Source organism: Denticeps clupeoides, chromosome 6 (assembly GCF_900700375.1).
Source record: "Denticeps clupeoides chromosome 6, fDenClu1.1, whole genome shotgun sequence".
In the NCBI taxonomy this organism is placed as follows: Eukaryota; Metazoa; Chordata; class Actinopteri; order Clupeiformes; family Denticipitidae; genus Denticeps; species Denticeps clupeoides.
In genome coordinates, this window is record NC_041712.1 from 2,754,697 (window position 1) to 2,774,289 (window position 19,593).

At 40.0% G+C, this 19,593-nt stretch overlaps 3 protein-coding genes across 3 annotated transcripts; 1 reads left to right on the forward strand and 2 right to left on the reverse strand.

Moving 5' to 3' along the window:
• Positions 1 to 18: 18 nt before the first annotated feature.
• On the reverse strand, positions 19 to 6,749 carry LOC114792116 (uncharacterized). The gene is made up of 6 exons (XM_028982997.1): positions 6,588 to 6,749; positions 6,184 to 6,352; positions 5,543 to 6,106; positions 3,124 to 3,557; positions 1,668 to 1,839; positions 19 to 734 (listed from the first exon to the last, which is right to left on the reverse strand). The coding sequence occupies exons 2-6, from the start codon at positions 6,341 to 6,343 to the stop codon at positions 202 to 204; spliced, it is 1,863 nt and encodes a 620-aa protein (XP_028838830.1). The 5' UTR covers positions 6,344 to 6,352; positions 6,588 to 6,749; the 3' UTR covers positions 19 to 201.
• LOC114792097 (complement C1q subcomponent subunit C-like) lies at positions 2,435 to 5,313 on the reverse strand. The gene is made up of 3 exons (XM_028982972.1): positions 5,186 to 5,313; positions 4,015 to 4,179; positions 2,435 to 3,557 (listed from the first exon to the last, which is right to left on the reverse strand). Exons 2-3 carry the CDS (start codon positions 4,175 to 4,177, stop codon positions 2,986 to 2,988), a joined length of 735 nt encoding a protein of 244 aa, XP_028838805.1. The 5' UTR covers positions 4,178 to 4,179; positions 5,186 to 5,313; the 3' UTR covers positions 2,435 to 2,985.
• A 2,129-nt stretch (positions 6,750 to 8,878) lies between the features above and the next one.
• LOC114792660 (spartin-like) lies at positions 8,879 to 16,200 on the forward strand. The gene is made up of 7 exons (XM_028983990.1): positions 8,879 to 9,403; positions 9,731 to 9,919; positions 11,659 to 11,797; positions 12,269 to 12,463; positions 12,546 to 12,704; positions 12,778 to 12,868; positions 15,725 to 16,200. Exons 1-7 carry the CDS (start codon positions 9,053 to 9,055, stop codon positions 15,885 to 15,887), a joined length of 1,287 nt encoding a protein of 428 aa, XP_028839823.1. The 5' UTR covers positions 8,879 to 9,052; the 3' UTR covers positions 15,888 to 16,200.
• Positions 16,201 to 19,593: the final 3,393 nt, after the last annotated feature.

Sequence of the window (19,593 nt, forward strand, 5' to 3'; positions counted from 1 at the left end):
TAAATTAATACAAACAGAAAGGGTTAAACTTATTTATTGATATGATATGCATTGATTTTACATTTATCTAGACAATTTTGACAACATTAGCAAACAATGACAGAAAAAAAAAAAAAAACATCCCAGAATACCACATGGAATGTGGACATGTTATTACAGTGAGAAAACTAGAAATGAGAAGGTTGGGAACCGTGTGCAGCTCTAGCTGGTGGGGAAGAGCAGAAAACCTGTAAAGGTGCTGTCAGCTCCTTCTCTGCTTTCCACTTTGTTGTTCTCTGTAGGCTGTAAAGAGACACGGTCGTTGACATCCAGCTCCAGAACCACCGATCCTGATGTCACCAGAAACCTCTGAGATGTGTCACAGAAGCCGACTATAGTTGTTTCGCCATTTTTGATGTTCAGGCAGATGCCCACTTGAGAGGTCACATGATACGTGAAATAGTAGAAGCCCTTTTTAGTGCTTATGAACACACCGTTTTCCAAGGCAACCCCTTCCTTTCCAGATTGCACCGAGACATAGGAGTCATCAAACCGGATGGGCTGATGAGCTCTTGATGCACCATCTCTCTTTTTATAGGAGAAAAAGGAGACTGTATAAGTTCCCTTTTCCCCTTTGAGACCTTGTTCTCCTTGAAGTCCTTGATCCCCTGGGTCTCCCTTCAGTCCAGGTCTACCTGGGGGTCCCTGCAAACCTGGTTCTCCCTTCTGACCTTTCTTCACCAGGCCATTCTCACCTGCAGTTTTGTGATCAAAGGAATCAGGGAAAGGCTTTGGGGTTTCAAATGTTTCACATCTGTATAGAATTTATCATCACGTGACAGTCAAGAGCATAACTTCTCTTTCACTACTTGTTTCCAGATTGCTTTAAAACCAGTCAATCATTTTTACTTTTCTATATCTTCCCAGTTTTACAGATGTGTGTGTGTGTCTGTGTACACACTGATCACCATCATGTCATATCACTGGGTGAGATATATTATGCAGCAATTGAACATTTTATGCTTGAAGACGATATGTTGGATCCAAAAAAAATTGTCAAGCAATTTCATCGACCAATTTGTGATCGTGTCATAGTATCTCCAAATTTGCAACTCTTGTCGGGATGATCTTGGTTTTATGCATTATGTACAGTCAAAGCATGTTGTCTAATGCAGATCTACTGTGGCTTAGACCCTGGCTGACCCATATCCCCTGCAAAACCATGTACTACTGAATTTTAGGCAGAAGATCATCATTTTCAGGATTACCAATGCATATAATATTATTGTTTTTATGGAGTGGGCCAATTATGCAATATCCTATACTGCAATAACATGTGAGACTGATTTAATTATAGCTGTTGTGTGCTGGAATACTGTTTGCTCATCCGTACTTTAAAAACGTGCTAATTATTTTGATTGTAATTCTTTTCAATGACATTAAATTAAATGACATTCCTATTCTATTCAATTGTGGATATATTGCAGCTTTACATATATAAGTACATATTCTTAGTAAGATACAAAAATTAAGAATTAAATAATGGAAGGTAAAATTAGTATTGTTAACATTGCTACTGACTATATTTTTAAAACCGAGACCTTAGCTCTTAGCACTCAAATGAACTGTATTGGTCTGACAAGTCATCAGATTTTCATATTATATTTTGTAATGAACCAGCTCCTTACCAGGATCACCCTTTTCTCCCTTTAGTCCATCTTTTCCAGGACTGCCATGAGCTCCAGGGATTCCAGGCACTCCAGGATACCCCCTATAACCATCGCATGTGTCTGTGTCAGCGAGACGAACCCCACTTAACAGAATGGCAGTCAGCACCATTTTCACTCTCCTCTTGAATGCCTGTTTTTTTTTTTTTTTTTTTAAGAAAAAGAATAGTCTTTACTGGAAGAAACATGAATTTTCATATACAAGCCTATAGTTAAAACTATTGAGTCAGCTGAATTACATTCTTTGTCAATTATTTGAATGAGTATATATAATCCATCTCACCATTTCTGTAGAAATCTGTGCCTCTTGTAAAAATACGTACAAATATGAATTAAATGTTCTTAGGGTGGGCTATCTGTCAGGTTTCGTTCACTGGTAAAAAAGGAAGTTTCCAATAAGTGTGATCAGCATTTCTTTTTTAATATGATTTCACAATCCTCAGCTTTCACTACTGTATGCAGTTTTCACATCCATATGCACTTCCTGTTTCTTATCCTACCAATGGTGTAAAGATAAATGAGGCATTTACAGTTTTGTGTACAGATGTGTCAGCCTTTTCTAATAATGTTAGAGCAAAATCCTTAGGCCTTCATTTTTCCTGTTAAATGAACAATTCAGCTTCTGATCAGAGATTTTGGGTGTATCATGTCACCTGTCACTGGGGTGACTGATCAGTGTGATCAGATACATCAATTATTTACTAAAAAGACACACATCTTCAATGAACATTTTTCAAATGGAAATATTTATTGCACCTTATGGAAAAAAATGTTGCAGGTTGTTGGTTTAGACAGGTTGTCAAAAACATTTTGATTATTCTGCATAGATCTGCCAATGTCAGAGCCATTTCAGAGCAATCACTATACACCAAATGATTATGAAAGACCGCAAAATGGAGGTTTTTGTATATTGTAATTTTTTTCTTTTGTGTTTTAAGGGATTTTACCCTTGTGGTTTTAAGTTTTGGGAAGAACATTTGAGCATAGATGAGTGCTGAAATAAATCAAAGCCATGATCAAGTGTCAGCAAGGAGAAGAACACCAGTACACAGATCTTTTCACTGATGTAAACAGATTACATTTAGAAAAGGGTTGGTCTTTATTTTCTGTTATTATCTGCATTTTTCCACATTTCAAGCTGTCTCTGCAACCATATTATTACACTCAACTCCTGATATCAGTTGTATGAATAACTTTTTTTACCTTGCACCAGTTACGGTGCTTTATTACCGCAACCATCATGCGAACGTTCTTGTGTTCAGGGGGTACGCTGAGCACCCTAATGAGCTGAAATTAGAAATCCTGAAAAGACACTGTCCCCTTTTAATCCCTCTGCATAGAGTCCATTGTTTTCATCGGTCTCCAGCCACACAGCCTGGTTCTTCATGACATACACAGCCAGTCCCCCAGAACTAACCTGCTGCTGCATTTGTCCACTGTTGATGTGATCACAGAAACTGGCCAGTTTTGCCGAATCAAGCATAAGATTTAGGCAGAGGTGTTTTTGATGAGATGATGCATGGTACACAAAATAGTAAGTACCCGAAATTTGGCAAACAAATTTGCCTGTGTTGGTGTCATATACATTGTTTATATTGGTAATGACATTCTTGAAAGCCACAGGGACTTTGCGTTCAGGCCTGCTTTTGGTTCCACGGTAGACACTAAATGCAGAATTTAGGAGGGTTCCATTGCTTCTGGCATCTGCCTGGTCTCCGACTGGCCCCTCTTCACCAGGTACTCCAATTCCACCAGGTTCACCACTGCGGCCTATTTTGCCAAGTCTCCCTTTTACACCAGGTTCTCCTTTCTGTCCCTGATCTGCACTGTGACCAACTGCCACTGATGGTTCTGCAGACAACAAAGTAGCATGGAGATTAGTTTTTCATGATGGGAAGAAGCGTTTATGGAGAGTGAGTGATTGTGATCGCTTTGATGCAATTCATACTCCACAAATATCTATCTCTTAACTCTTCTCAGAATATGAAAAGCCAGTATAGCAAAACAAAAACCTTGTCCCGAGACCAAATTTTCAAAGAATCGCCACCTTTTAACCTGTGATTTAAAATGCAAACACCAAAAGGTTTGGCAATTTGATCAAATCTATATTGAACATAATGAAATATGAATATTTTGTACGTTTCCAGAAACAATTGCCATGACCTCGAGCAGCTAAATCGTAAGCATGGAACCATGAATTGGGAAACAGACAAAAAAAAAAGACTGGATGTCCAGTTTTTCATAAGTACAGTCAAGCTGCATACATACTGAATATATGAAATTGAGAACAATGATGATCAAATCTTACCAGGATTCCCCTTTTCCCCTTTCTGTCCATCCCGTCCATCAACACCAGGAAGTCCTGGGACACCTGGTAGTCCAGGATTTCCAGCAGAAGGACAGGTCTCCAAAGCGACCATGTGAGTCAGGGAAATGACTAGGAATACTCCAACAAGCACACTGCTCAACATGACTGACAGACAGAAAGACATGACTGTTTTGCTGGGGCTGAAGCATTTTTAATTTTCCAAGGATGTGGTGCTCACTGAATTTGCTATAAATATATAGTCAGAATCAGAAAATTGCTGGTTCGAATCCCGATCCGCCGAGGTGCCACTGAGCAAAGCACCGTTCCCACACACTGCTCCATTGCCGCCTGTCATGGCTGCCCGCTGCTCACTCAGGGTGATGGGTTAAATGCAGAGGACAAATTTCACTATGTGCACCGTGTGCTGACAATCACTTCACTTTACTGTGCTCTTTGGAACATGCTGCAGAATTGTTTTTGTAGCCTTGTACAGAACTGCACCTTGCCACAATCCCTGTCAATGTTTGATTTTTTTTTAAAAATATATATAAGTCTATATTTCTGTGTTTGTGCTACCATTATGAGGTGCTGTGTGTAGATTCAAGAGAAACAAAATACATTTTCATAATTTTAGCATTAGGCTACAATGGTTGCAAATTGAAAGACTTCTAAATATTTTCTGAATGCACTGTATATTTGTTGTGGAATCTACTTTATCTTACTGTCTATTTTATTGGCACTCTTATCTTATTTGTTTAATGTTGTGCTTTATTTAATACTAGATCTGTGGCCTCAAACGTCCAAAATTTGTGGGCACAGCTCTTGGTCTCGGCTTTGTGTGTGTACATTTTGCATGGGCTCTGGCACCCACTACACTCATACGGATTTATTGGCTATATAGATTATAAGTGAGTGAATCTTTTAAACATGCAAACAATTAGCAAAAGCAACTCTAAACAGAGCTGATAAAACATCTGCATATCCTTCCACACAATGATGAATTTATTCTGTTACAGGCTCACTACTAAACATTCTCATTCAGTCGTTTGGAATTGTGTTACAATCAGATATTTGCTTTGATGTTAGAAATTGTACACATGTTTCAATTCTTGTGCATTCTAAAAATTACATGTAGCTCTCAAAAGCAGACAAAAAGCGTGTGAAAACTTACTTTGAGTGTTCTTTGTCTTGAGGAGAATTAAAGATGCTGGTCAGATGGCAACTTTGTCCTTAGAAGAACAATGCTAAGACTGCAAGTTTCACTCTAAGCCACCTTCCTCTTTAAACCATGACACACCAATCATTCTGAAGTTCTGTACTTACTTTCATGTTCCAACAATAACACCACACACATTTTTATAGAATTTTGGCTATTTATTCCACAAAAAAGACTGAATATTGTATATTTCAGAAGCAGTTGAAAGAGATTTATGAACAATTATAAACCAGATGAAACAAGTCAGTTCCGATTGCATATAGATCATTCAAGCAAAGCAAAAAAAAAGTGAATGGCATGTCTGAATTTAGTCTGGGAAGATCAAGAAACCATTAAACACCACAGAATACAAGGCTCCTGCTGGTTTACTTGATGGCTTATTTAATTGATGAACAGAAACTCTCTGGTTTTTAGAGAGATGGAGAACTGCACCACCAGACAATACCTGTTTGAATTTCCTCACATTATAATCACAAAAGTATAGATCTTTGGATGGTTCTTCGGAACTCCATTTCAATACCAGACACAGGTTCACTACAGACGTGGCATGGAAAACAAAATAATATACCCCGGGTATGTTGCATGTAAAGTAGCCAGTGGTAAGGTCAAACTCTGAGGTACTCTTACTGATGAATTTTGTAAAGATTACAGGTGATTGCAAGTTGCTGTTTTCAGACATTATTGCAGAGAAAGCAGACTGTTTATTCTGGGCTCCGCTGATGACGTCACTGCTGCTCCCTTTACGACCAGGAGGTCCGGGAATGCCTTTTGTACCTGGATCTCCTCGAAACCCTTTCACGCCCATTTCTCCTGGTTCACCTCGGTTTCCTCGTTCGCCCTTAAGGCCTCTAAGCACCATTGGTTGATCCTGGTACACTGAAAATAGGTCAGTCTCATTAGAGATTTTATGACACTGGCAACAATAATAATTTAGTAATTTTGTAGTTTTATACATGGTTCTCCCTTCTGTCCTTTCTGCCCAGGCAAGCCGTTTCGACCAACGACTCCTACTAATCCTGGAGCTCCATCCTGCACTCTACATTTTTGCTGGCAGCGCCCAGTAGTGATCAGAGTCACCCACACAACAAGCAGCAGCTTCACAAAGAGCTTCATTCTTGAAATCTGAAACCATGACATTCAGTTTTAAGGGCCACTGAATAAACTGTCAAATGAAAATGCCACAACATTTTGGAAACAAGTGTGAATTTAGCAAAATTTGTTGTTTCGGAATTTGTTGAATTTCATATATTCATTGTAAAAATAAATTCCAAATTGTGAATAAAACTGTAACATGTTCTTTTTACATATGACGTATGTAGCCAAACCATGCTCTGAGTTTAGAAAAGAAAATACTCACAGTTTTCCAGTTTCAGTATTTTGTCTGTTTCTCTTTGTCTCCTAAAAGTGAATTATGGAAAGAACTAACTTTTCAACAAATACAAAACTTTTGTTTCCCTATAAAGTAAGGAAAGAGAGTGTGTGTGTGTGTGTGTGTGTGTGAGAGAGAGAGAGAGAGGGGGGGGTGGGGGGGTGGGCTGCTCAATAATGAAGAACTGAAGCAAGAAGATGACTCACACATAAATAAAGCTGAGATTCAGTTCTGTCTTATTCTCTCAGTGTACCACACATGTCAGCATCTTGAACTACTTTGGCACAAGATAATTTAGTCAAAAACCATTGTGGGTAGTTGTGGTGGGATCCCATGTTTAAGTAATGTCTGACCCTACTAAGCAGTTATTGAATGTGAGTGAGTGAGTAAATATATTGATGGCTCCGTCATATTGTGGGAACACCGAAAGTGTTAAATCAGCAATGTCTGCGCAAACATCCCAAAAGTAGATAGATTTTTCAAAATCAGAATGGAAAAGAAGGTAGTAATTTCTGTGGGAAATCACCCTGCTCTGGCATACCAAATAGTGCTCCAGCAGGTTTCTAAACAGGTCAGCAATGTTGCTTTGAGTGTAATAGAACTTTATCCCAATGCATGAAATGCACTATTATTAACAGTAAACACATACTTCAGGCCCTATTACAATGCTGCACAGGCCTGCTGACTGTAATGTTCACCACTTGCTTCTGTTTACTGTCTCTTTCATTCGTCTAGTTCACACTGCATACAGAGGCCAGAAAATGTATTGCAGGTTAGTAAATCAGACTCTGTGATTCTGTTCAACCAAAAGGTTTCCCTACGGAAATTTTAGTTTTGTTCTCAAGATAACAAGTTGTTATTTCAACTCTCCCGATTTTAACTAACCCATTGCTTGATACAGCATCATGGATAAAAGCATTAATTATTACTGTAATCAGGGTCTGACACAAGCACATATAGCGTGGTATCTTTCAGTGACAATTTTTATACCAGAGAAGACTTAGGGCAGGGGTGGCCACATACCATGAGATCACTTTATATAGATATCGATATAGATATAGATCATATCTATTAATATGAAGCTCTGATGAACTGCAAATCTCCTTGCTGTCAATAAAACCGCAAACTAAATCTGTGCAGGAGCAGTCTCCATGTCGATGCAAATGTGTTGTGAAGCAGCTCGAAATTCTTTTTTTCGTGCTTCAAATTGACCAAAGCGCCGTACGAACTTGCATGAGTAAATGTGGAAGTACAGTGCATCCGGAATGTATTCACATCACTTTTTTAAAACATTTTTTTAAGTTACAGCCTTAATATTCAATTTTCCCCCTCAGAATTCTACACACAACACCCCATATTGACAATGTGGAGAAAAAAAAAACGCTTACTTCAGGTTTTGGCAGCTCCACCTGTGGAAAATAAATTGCTACTTGGACATGATTTGGAAAGGCACACACCTGTCTATATAAGGTAACAGAAAATTTTATGCTGCTTTGTAGGTCCCAACAAGCAAGGTGGCCTCCTCATCCATAAGAGGAAGAAGTTCAAAAGCATCAGGAACCTTCCTAGAGCTGGTCGGCCTCCTAAACTGAGCAATCAGGGAGAAGGGCCTTAGTCAGGCAGGTGACCTAATGGTCAGTCTGTCAGAGCTCCAGACGTCTTCTAGAAGTTCCACCAATATTTGGGGGCAATGGTGGCCTAGTGAGTAAGGAAACATAACCGTAATAAGATGGTTGTCAGTTCGAATTCCAAACCCCCAAAACATCACTGAGGTGCCACTGAGCAAAGCACCGTCCCCAAACACTCTCCGGGAGACTTTCATGGCTGCCCTCTGCTCTGATGGGTTAAAAGCAGAGGACACGTTTTGTTTCACTTTCAGGCCTGCTCCAGAGCGCACTAAGACTGGGGTGATGGTTCATCTTTCAGCAGGACCACATCCCTAAGCACACAGCCAAGATAGGCTTCAGGTCAACTCTGTGAATGTCCTTGAGTGGCCCATCCAATTGAACATGAGAGGTGCTGCAAAGCGGAATGGGCCAAACTGGCCAATGGGATGGGTGTACCAAGCTTGTGGCATCATATTCAAAAGGCTGTAACATAACAAAATGTGGAAAAACTGATGCCCTTTGAATACTTTCCGGATGTGGTGTATTTTTTTTTTTTTTTTTTACTGGAGCAGGTGGAATGAAGGTTATGTCCAGTTCTACAGGTAGAACAGGTTCTATCACTTTGGCTCATTCATCTGTAGCTGGTATGAGGATTTCTGTCTGAATCTGGGAAAGGAGGTGCTTCACTTTCAGTTCAGTTCACTTTAAGTACTAATATGCTCTAAGCCATCATCAACCCTTCTTTTTAGCACAAGAAACCTAGTGTTCGATCATGACTTGGACAGACATGTGACTGACACTACCGTTCAGAAGACTATATCCTCTCATCTGATACACTTGGAGACAATGCCCATAAGTGGCAACACCGGCCGATCCCCGTCAATATCGCAGACTGCGTCCAGATTTGCCTCAGGAGGACAGCGACTGAAGTATCGAGATGAGGAGCACCCAGGCAGCGATGGTCACCTCTCCGTGGACTACTGTGCTGATGGGCCAGGGCTGCGACGTGGCTCACATCCTTACTGCCTGAAGAGCAATACAGAGGAGCTCCTCTTTTTTCCTGGAGGCGTGCAGGTTTATTCTGTAGATACTAATGGACACATCAGCACCTGTTCCTATTCTAGTTATCTGCGCATCACTGTGCCGATCGACAGACCCTCAAATCCATTTCCTGACCGTGCTCCAGCACACCTTCAGGTAAAACATTGTCGTGTGACAAATAAACAAAAAGAGTCAAAAGAAAATGTGCAACGATTGGTCAGTTTTTGATTATTATGTTTAAAACATCAATTAAAAAGTCAATTAAAAAGTCAAATAATGTTGAAACAATGTGAGTAAATAAGATGGTAAACAGGAATAGGAATACAAAGAAGCATGTGTGTATTTGGAAACTGCTGATAAACTGATAAGTAAAGGCTATTAAATGTGTGCAGCAGTGGATGTATATATTTATTCATTTGAAAACTTCTCCCATCCTCAGGCTGAAGTATGTAAATCAAGCACAGTGTTTTTTTCTGTTGACAGACATGTGACTTGGTCCGCGCCCTGTACCCAGACACTCTGGTTCTGCTGAGCAGTTCTGGTGTGTTCACTTTTCCCCAAAGCAGCACAACAGGCTCCTGTATAGCTGTGGTACTGTCCTCTGAGCTGCCGGAATCAGAGCACACACTTTTCCGGAAACTCCTATCCCAGCTGACTAATCTCAGAGTGCAGGTGAGACTGGGTACCAGTACTACTGTGTGAGATTGTGGCTGGTACGCCCACTTCTGTCACCTACCTTTGTACAGGTGGAACTCTGGAACTTTCATAAAAGCCCTCTTGGTTTCTCCCATGCACTGTAATTTCACTGTGTGGACCCAGGTCACATCTTTCATAGAATATTTAGCCTGTTTTTGCTGACTAGACCCTACCTCCCTATGTATCTGTCTCTGATGATTGTGAGAAATTAACCATATGTTCAGCATTATATTTCTGATTCTACATAGTGCCTCTAATGGCATCACAGGTCTACAGTTTGAGTAAATGGAGAAACCATTAATGATATTGATTGGACATGAAATCACTTCTATTGGGTTGAAGGTTCCAGTCAGATGAATGTCCACATGTTACAGGCATTTGTACATTGAACTGCTTAGGGTAAAGTTTGCAGCAAACAATACACTACAATAGTAGTACAAGTACACATATAATTATTGTATACTTAAAATACAGGTAGACTGAGTGACCATGCAAATTATATCAAATAATAATATAATACTTGTTATTATTATTACAGTTATATAATTCATAATAATGACAATAATAATGTAGCAACCCTTGGATCCAAAAGTGAGCCTCAACTGATGCTTAGTTTCCTTTTGCTTTATTCAAAGTTCTTGAGAACCCATCCAGTCTTGGTCTTTTTACAGCACCGTGAAAACTACATTAAAATACACAGAAACGTACACATAACTATACATTTTACACAAATCAGAATTATAAATACACATGAAAATAAACATACCTCACTGCGCTCACCAAGGAATGCAAACATACAGCAGGACATTCAATTCCTCTGTTATTTTACAAGTGGCCAAGACCATCTTCAGCTCAAACTTGGCAACAAACTAAATCCAGTGAACAACAGAACATGGCACAGCTCACTTAACAATCATCACCTGCTGGTCAAATGAATCTAACTCCTCCTCCCACGCAAACCACAGAACCACCCACAGGACAAAACACAAGACCACATGGACACACACACCATCACCCATCACCAATACATAAACGACCTACATTATAGAAAAATAAAAATGAATACAATAAAATATTAATATTTATATCAAGAAAATGTCAAACCCATAAAAGGACTCCCACCAATCATGTCATGTCACCACCATACATGATTCCCAAATTCTAAGGACCATCTACAACACAAATATGCAAATAAGCACAAATCAAAGTGAATTATATTTGTACATCTTTCCTTATATTTGTATGAGTGTATATGTCATAGCTATTCACTTTCAAGCAGCAGGACAACTTTTGTATTGGTCTTTCTATAATTGAGGGTTTAAATAGGGAATTCTGTTTAAGTGATTTCTGTTCCCCCAACTCTTCGAACCAGACCATCACTGCCCATAGTCGTTTCCACCACTCGCCCCAACTGCCACTGGTTTCGATGAAATACATTAATGCATAGTAGTGAGAAAAAAAAATTACGTCAAATCATTTTATAGGTGAAGGAGTTTGAATTTGTCTAATGGTTGCGTAAATTGTGAGATTGTTATTCTAGTTGGTACACTGCTACTGGAAGGTGGCTGGACATAATCGTGGTCAACAGGCGTGGGGCTTTTCGGGGTTGGATGGAATGTCAGAGGGAATGCGAGAATCCAGGTTGTAGACGGGTCGTAAACATTGGGTTCAAGTGTGTCGGCGAATCAACAAAATCTCTGTTGTTTGATTGACAGCCTCTGGGAGCAGAGGGTGTGACCTTTGAACACAGGGAGAATACATCCACTAAACCACTGAACCAACCTGTTTCAAGAGAGACCGAGCACATAATCTTACCTAAGTGGAGCGAGAGACTGAGCCAGAGCATCCAGTCAGGTCTGAGTTTTAATCCATTCTGCACACATATCTAACATGGCTTGTGACTTGACTTTAGACTTACCCTCAACGACTTGAGACTTAACTATAACTTGGATGTTGTGACTCATAACAGTGTTCATTTCATGGAATTATTTATGTAACCAAGAGGAAGGCACATGAAAAAAAAAAAATATTATAATAATAAATAAAATAGTACTACACCTTCCTACTGCTCCTATTCTCCAGCATTCAAATCATATAAAACTGTTACATGTATTTAATTCATTTCAGTTGTTGCATTATGAGAATATGAGCATACATTATGAGAAAACTGCAGGCAGACTCATTTGCAAAGAGTATTTTATCTTATTTATCTAAAACTCAATTCAGCTGTATTATATTCAAATGTATATTTCGTTCTCCTCCTCCCAATACTCCATGTTTCCAGCATAAAGACTTGACACTTGTCCTGATTTTTTTCTGCTTCAGGGTCATCTTGGCTGGGGCAAGGCTTGGTGAAAGGGGGTGACCACACTGGCAGAGCTATTCAGCAGGGAGGCACATGGCTCAGGCAGCATATCACCCCGGAGGATACGCCCCACAAGGTCAGCCCCAATGTGACCAGGGGGCTGCAGGTTGCTCAGCATGGCACTACGGGTGCTGTCAAAATCAGCCACTTTCTTGGTGAGGGGGTGGGAATTTTTGGTTTTAGTGAATTTTTGGTGGAAGTGAAAAGTTCTGTTTGACTGACGGTTCCCTCTCACAGTGGATGGAGTCTCCACCGTAGTTGGGTGTGTGGGGAAGGAAGTGGCCCCACATGTAAAAAGACATGGCAACAAACTAATACCAGCATCAGTCAAGGAAAACAAAAGTGGACGCTCAAACATGAATGGAGCCAAGGCTGTGGCATCCAGTGGGGTTCAAGGTATGAGCAGACTAAGCAGGAAGTGCCCATCCATTGCCGGTGGGTTTCTTGGTTTAATTTGCGTTCTTTTAAGGATTGTCAACATTGTGGACGAGTTTGGAAATGGCTACGAAAACTGTAGGTAGAAGTGCATCATCGGAGACAGTTGCGACAGTCAAGCACAAGTAAGTTCTCCAGTGGATGTTTGTGACCCTTGACCCACTATATCACCGGATTCTGTAGTAAGCAGATCTCACTCACTGTTTGTTTTATCGATGGGTTTATGTACTTTTATGAATGTTGTTTCTGATTGTCCTGTAGTTCCCCTCACAGTGAACTGCACATGGTGTTCAGTAGTCTTAAGTAATATTTCAGACTGTAAAATGCTAATTTCAAAAGTAACATAATTTGTGAAGAAAATTGAAGAAAATGACCCATTAGGTATTCTGCCTTGGCAGGGTTTACATACAGTTCTCTCCAAAAATACTGGAATGGCAAGGCAAATGAATTTGTTTTTGCTAAACACTAAAGGCATTTGTGTATGAGATCAAAAAGTCTCCAGTTTTATGTCCCTGACATTGCACAACAAATCAAACAATTTTTCAGGTTAGCAAAAGTATTGCAATCTATGACATGCAGGAGTTTTTTTTTTGTTTGTTATCTAGGTATGTCATAGTTTAAGTATTAATTAAGTAGCCCTATTTTCAGTTTTAGCTTTGGTGTTTATGAATACTGTGACAGTGTATTTCTTGGTGCCGGTATAAAGCCTGGGGGAATGGGGAAGGTTATGGATAAAATTGAAATGAACAAGATGATTTATTAGAGTAGCATGGTCACAATAAATAGCATAGGTCACAAATTAAAAAAAGAATCTTTTGAACAACAAATACACTTCTAAATACTCCTCTGTCTTTACCTAAAAATAACCAAAATTGTACATTCTATCTGTGAAACATCATGATGGTACCAGTAATGTATTATTTCTGTGATAATCAGTTGATATACTTACAATCAATTGATAAGATATAATAAAATGATCCTTTATTAGTCCCACAAGTAGAAAATTGTCAGAACAATGGACACCGGACGCAATAGTGGCTGGCGCTTCTGTCTCGGATGGCAGTTTGTGGGTTGGTACAAGTGCGATGGCAGTCAGTGACGAGGAAACTGCAAGGTGTTCGGGGAGGTCGGTGAAAGGCGAGGGACGATTCAGTGCCAAGTCGCTGAAGATTCTGAGTTCTGCTACTGGAAGGTGGCTGGACATAATCGTGGTCGACAGGCGCGGGTCTTTTCGGGGTTGGATGGAATGTCAGAGGGAATGCGAGAATCCAGGTTGTGGACGGGTCGGTAACATTGGGTTCAAAAAAGGGGTAATCCAAAGTCGTTGTCAGGGTCAAAGGGTAAATAGCATGGAACAAGATCAATCCAAAAAAAAAAAAGGCTCACATCTAGCAAGAACAAATTCTACAAGTTTGCAATGTTTGTCTGTTTTGTTGTGTTTGGGGCTTGTGAAGTACTGGGTCGTGGTTGTTTGAGCGCCCCCTGGTGTATTGATGGCCATGACAGAAATTTACAGGGACAGCCTCTCTGGAGATACTCGGAGTTAAGTGTATTATGGTGTCTATAGTCTTGTTTCATTAAAGAGTATGTTACCTACTACCCCTGCAATAAGTTAAACAGAAGAAAATTTATTTAAAAAAAAACAAAACAAAACAAAACTGAGAAATCACATTCACAGAGTTTGCTTAAAACTTTGTCAATGCACTTTTGACAGAAATAACAGCCTCAAGTCTTTTTGAAAAGGATGCTACAAGCTTGGCACACCTGTCTCTTTGCAGCACCTCTCAAGTTCCATCTCCATCTGATTAAACATCTCCAGAGATGTTTAATCAGATTCACGTCTGGGTTCTGGCTGTGTCACACAAGGGCATTCACAGAGTTGACCTGAAGCCACTCCTTTGATATCTTGGCTATGTGCTTACTGTTTTTGTCCTTCTAAAAGAAGAACCGTCGCCCCAGTCTGAGTTCAAGTGCACTCTGAAGCAGGTTTTCATCCAGGATGTGACGCCTGTCATTCACAACAAAGAGTTCAATCTTTGTTTCATCAGACTGGAGAATTTGAGAGTCCTTCAGGTGCCTTCTGGAAAACATTTCCTAAAGTAATGGCTTCTGTGTTACCACTCTATCATACAGGCCTGGTTGGTGGATTGCTGCAGAGATGATAGTCCTTCTAGAAGGTTCTTCTCTGTCATGAGCTCTGACAATTGTGTTCTTTGTGACCTCCCTGACTAAGGCCCTTCTGCCCTGATTGCTCAGTTTAGGTGGCTGGTCAGCTATAGGAAGAATCCTGGTGGTTTTGACTTTATTCCACTTCCACTGGATGCACATTGGGACCTTCAAAGCAGCAGAACATTTTCTGCAACCTTGCTTACATTTGTGCCTTGAGAAAATCTTGTCTCAAAGGTCTATAGACAATTCCTTTGACTTCTTACTCTGACATGAACTGTCAACTGTGGGACCTTATATAGACAGGCGTGTGCCTTTCCAAATTATGTCAAATCAACTGTTTTTTCCACAGATGGAATCCAATTAAGCTACATAAACATCTCAAGGATGATCAGGGGAAACATGATGCTCTGAGCTTAATTCTGAGCTTCATGGCAAAGGCTGTGAATACTTGTGTGATCTATGTTTTTTTCTAAATAGATTTGTCAAAACCTCAAGTAAATTTAGTGAACTCAAGTCAATTTAAAAATGTTATAATCCTTTGAATTTCAAACACTGGTTTGTTTTGAATTTGATGGAGCTTAATAGTATTGTTTGAAATTTTGGATTTATTGCCATGGACAAATATACATTTACAGCAAAATATTTCGAAACATTGTTTCGATACAGAGTTTGCGTTTCAATTAGGTTTTGAAATTCGAAGGCTGATAAAATTCAGATGGAACCAGTTTTCTTCCACATTTCAGTCTCTTGTATTATGGTTAGTTTCCATGATTTCAAGCATGTGTCTGACTTTTGACTCTCTACTTTTAAAGATATGGAGAGGAAGCTGGAGATGCAACAAATTCAGCACTTGGGTCTGTCAGATGTCTGTCAATTACAGCCTTCAATATGAACAACCTGCTGGTGCAGGGGATCCTAAAAAGTGCAAGAAGGCAGAGCACAATGACAACAGTGGATGAGGCGAAGGCTGAGTGATGGAGAGAAAAACTCATTTGTCAAAACTATGTTTTCATATATCATATACAATCTAATTCTGTTTTATATTGCACAATAATTGAGAACATTTTTGACTTGGTTTTCTGTTTCTGATAAATGATCTTAGCATAATAATTTATGGTAGAATACATGTAGTCTGCAAATATTAGAAGCAATAAATGTGCAATATTATTCTTTGTAAAGTATTATTCATTGTATTATTTTTCTTTTTGAGCTGATTTTATGTTATGTAGTATTATAAATTGTAGTTAATGTTCTGCTACTGAATCATAAAATCTAATGTTGAACCTAATCATTCAGTATTTATATTACTGTAACCGTATACTGAAACCTGAAACGGCAAGGTGCCACTGAGCAAAGTACCGCTCTCACACACTGCTCGCCAGAAGCCTTCATGGCTGCCAACTGCTTGCCAAGGGTATCACTCTACCCTGGAAGGGGGTCCCTCTCTGTATCACTCCTTCCCAAGGTTTCTTACTTTCGTTTTTCCTTGTGCGCAGAAGGATCAAGTGTGGGGGTGTCAACTGTCGGGCCTGTCAAAGCCCATTGAGACATACTGTATGTGATTAGGGGCTATATAAGAAATAAATGTTGTTGTTGTTGTATTTGGTGTGCTGTTGGTGTGTTGTTGTATGTGCTGTGCTGCGGTGTTTCACAATGACAACCACTTCACTTTCACTGTCATTTATTTATTAAATTTTAACAGTGAACTTTACACTTCCTCAGGTAACAAGCTCATATGGGTGTGAGAGGTAAGTTGTTTGGTATTTCCCAACCAGCAACCAGAACTTCTGTTATAGTGTTCTGTTATCTCTCCGGATAGGACAGAATGTGCTCTTCTTGTGCCGCTCTCTTCACCTCAAATAACATTATAATACAAAGTACATATTTTGCTCATGCATAAGAACAATACAAGATTTATGAAAATCATAAGAGGATTTCATAAAAGGATTAATATATAAAACATAATTCATTAACATATGTGTGTTATTTCCTATAGACACAGTCCAAGATTCAGCTGCAGAGTGAAGAGCTTATTCCCAGCCGGTTTCTGAGGGGTCACAGTATTGAATTTTGTCTAGGTGGGAGAGGGTTGTGTGAAGGGCAGACAAGATTGTATCATCTGTGGAGCGGTTTGGCCAGTAGGCAAACTGAAGTAGGTCCAGATTCTGTGGAATTTGTGTCTTCATGTGCCTCAGAACCATCCCCTCAAAGCACTTCATAATGACAGGTGTGAGTGCTATGGGCCGGTAGTCATTGAAGAAGGACACAGTTGACTTCTTTGGCACTGGGATGGGCTTGGTGGTTTTGAGGCAGGTAGGTACCATGGCTAAAGCCAGCAATGTGTTGAAGATATTTGTGAAGATGTTTGCAAGCTGGTCAGCACACTCCTGTAGCATCCAACCAGGAACGTTGTCTGGTCCTGCTGCTTTCCGTGGGGTGACTCTGTGGAGGGTCATCCTGATGTCTCCCGTGGAAAGACAGAGGACCTGGCCGTTGGGAGAGGGAGTCGTTTTCCTCAGTGGCTTCCTGATCTCTGCTTCAAACCTTGCAAAGAAGTCATTCAGTTCATCTGGCAGGGAGGGGTCACTGCTGCAGGCCAGATGATGTTTTCTCAAATCCATTGATTACCAACATTTTTTTAATATACCAAATTCTGGTTTTGCCAGATTGCATTAATTGTCTTGCATGACATTGTTTGAGGACTGTTTCCTTCCCTTTTGTCCTTTCTTCCATTGCTGATTCGCCTTCGGATTACATGCAGCTGAAACCAAAAGAATATGCCTCCCTCGTAGAACAGCTATCACATTTTACGTTGTGTTTTTTTGTGCAGAAGTTCATTTGGGTTCCAGAATTTCTTCCATTATCCCTCACAGACTGATAATATTTCCTGTATGTGGGTATCTGTCCCTCTAATGGACAGATACAACAACGAAATGTTTAAGTGCAAATGCAGAAAGAAAGGGAGAGCCAGGCAGAAGTGCAGGATTGCGAGTGAGAGGGAGGCAATGGCAAAGATGCTCAAAGAAGGGCAGGTGGAAATGAAACACTAGAAGGTGGAGGTGAAATTACAGTAGTACCAACAGTACTCAAACATTTAGCACATTAGTTTACTTGTTCATTTATTTGCAATTTGTTATACTAGCTGTACATTCTTACTGTTTTATTCAGGAAAGTGCCAGTGCAGTAGATTTTGAGAGGACCCTCACACCCCCTACAAGTCCTTGTCTGATTCCTCTAGGTATGTAAACAATAGTTTTATCCCTAAGGCACATGATCGTAGGAAACTTTCACAGTACCAGGAGGAGGCCTCTTGCACATTGAAGTTCATTCAGAGGTAAAACATTTAAACCAGTTTTGTTTTCTGTGAAAGTCACCAGCTAATTGGTCTGGTATACTACTGTTGTTTTAGGGTCTTTTTGGGCTTAACCCAGAGAGGGGTTCCAAGAAGACTGCCAGCCCTCGTGTCTCCACACTCTTCAAAAAGCTCATGGACCTTCAGTGGGACTTTGTTTAAGAAAGTATTTTTGCACACACTAATGCACAAACTGGCAGTATACTGCATATCTTTATTTAAAGATTTTAAAGACTTTTTTGGGTGATGGTGGGAGATGGGCTTTCCTCAGCCTCCGCAAGCAATAGAGATGCTGCTGGGCTTTCTTGGCTGTTGAGCTGGTGTTGAGATTCCAAGCTGATGTTGAAATTCCAGCTAAAAATTCCAGCAAAAACAAGCAAGATCTCTAAAATAACATGCTGTGTGCTGATATTTGCTAAAGAGCACCTTGACACTCCACAATGTAATGATGAGAATAGTTTGTGGGCAACCTTTGTGCTGATTTTGTTATTTTTGTGACTGGTTGTAGCAGGGAGTAATGCTTTTGTGTCCCACAATGTAAGTGCGGGATCCCCGGATTCACATCCAAAAAAAAAAAAGATTTTTTTTCTGTGTCTAAGGATGACTCCTGGTGACTGGAGTAAAGGACATACAGTCTTTCTGCAAAAAAAAAAAATGTCTCAATGGGCTTTGACAGGCCCTACAGTTGACACCCCCCACACTTGACCCTTCTGCACACAAGGAAAAACTGTAGGAGAAACTCTAGCAGCTTCCAGAATATCAGGAATGCTTGTTTGGCCACAACAATGGTGGTGCTTCTAGGGAGCAGCCATCCCACATGCAAAATGTTTATTGGCATTACAACTGGGCTCATGGTGGCTCAAGGTGGTGAGAGAAGAGTCATCTAGACTCTTCTCTGTTTTGGCCCCTAGGTGGTGGAATGGGCTTCCCCTTGAGGTAAGAACAGCACAGTTGCTGAGAATTTAACGACGGTTTAACATCTTTCTCTGTCTCTTTTTACTTTGCCTACCTTGTAAGTTATAGTCTGACTTATGCAAGTAAAACTACAATAGCGTGAATAAAAGGATTTATTATTTTATTGGGGTCCTAGTGAACCAGAATTGTTTACTTCATTTATGGTAACATGAAGTCGCTCTGGATGAGGGCGTCTGCCAAATGTCCCAAATGTCAAATGTAAATGTATTCAAGAAACCCTGTAATTTCAGATCACACAGGAAATGGCTTTATAAAATAATTTTCTTACATATTTGCATGCAATGCTATCAGCAACCTGGATCAGTATGCACGTGCGGAGGTGTGGAAAGCCGAGGAAGGCTCGCTGGTAACATA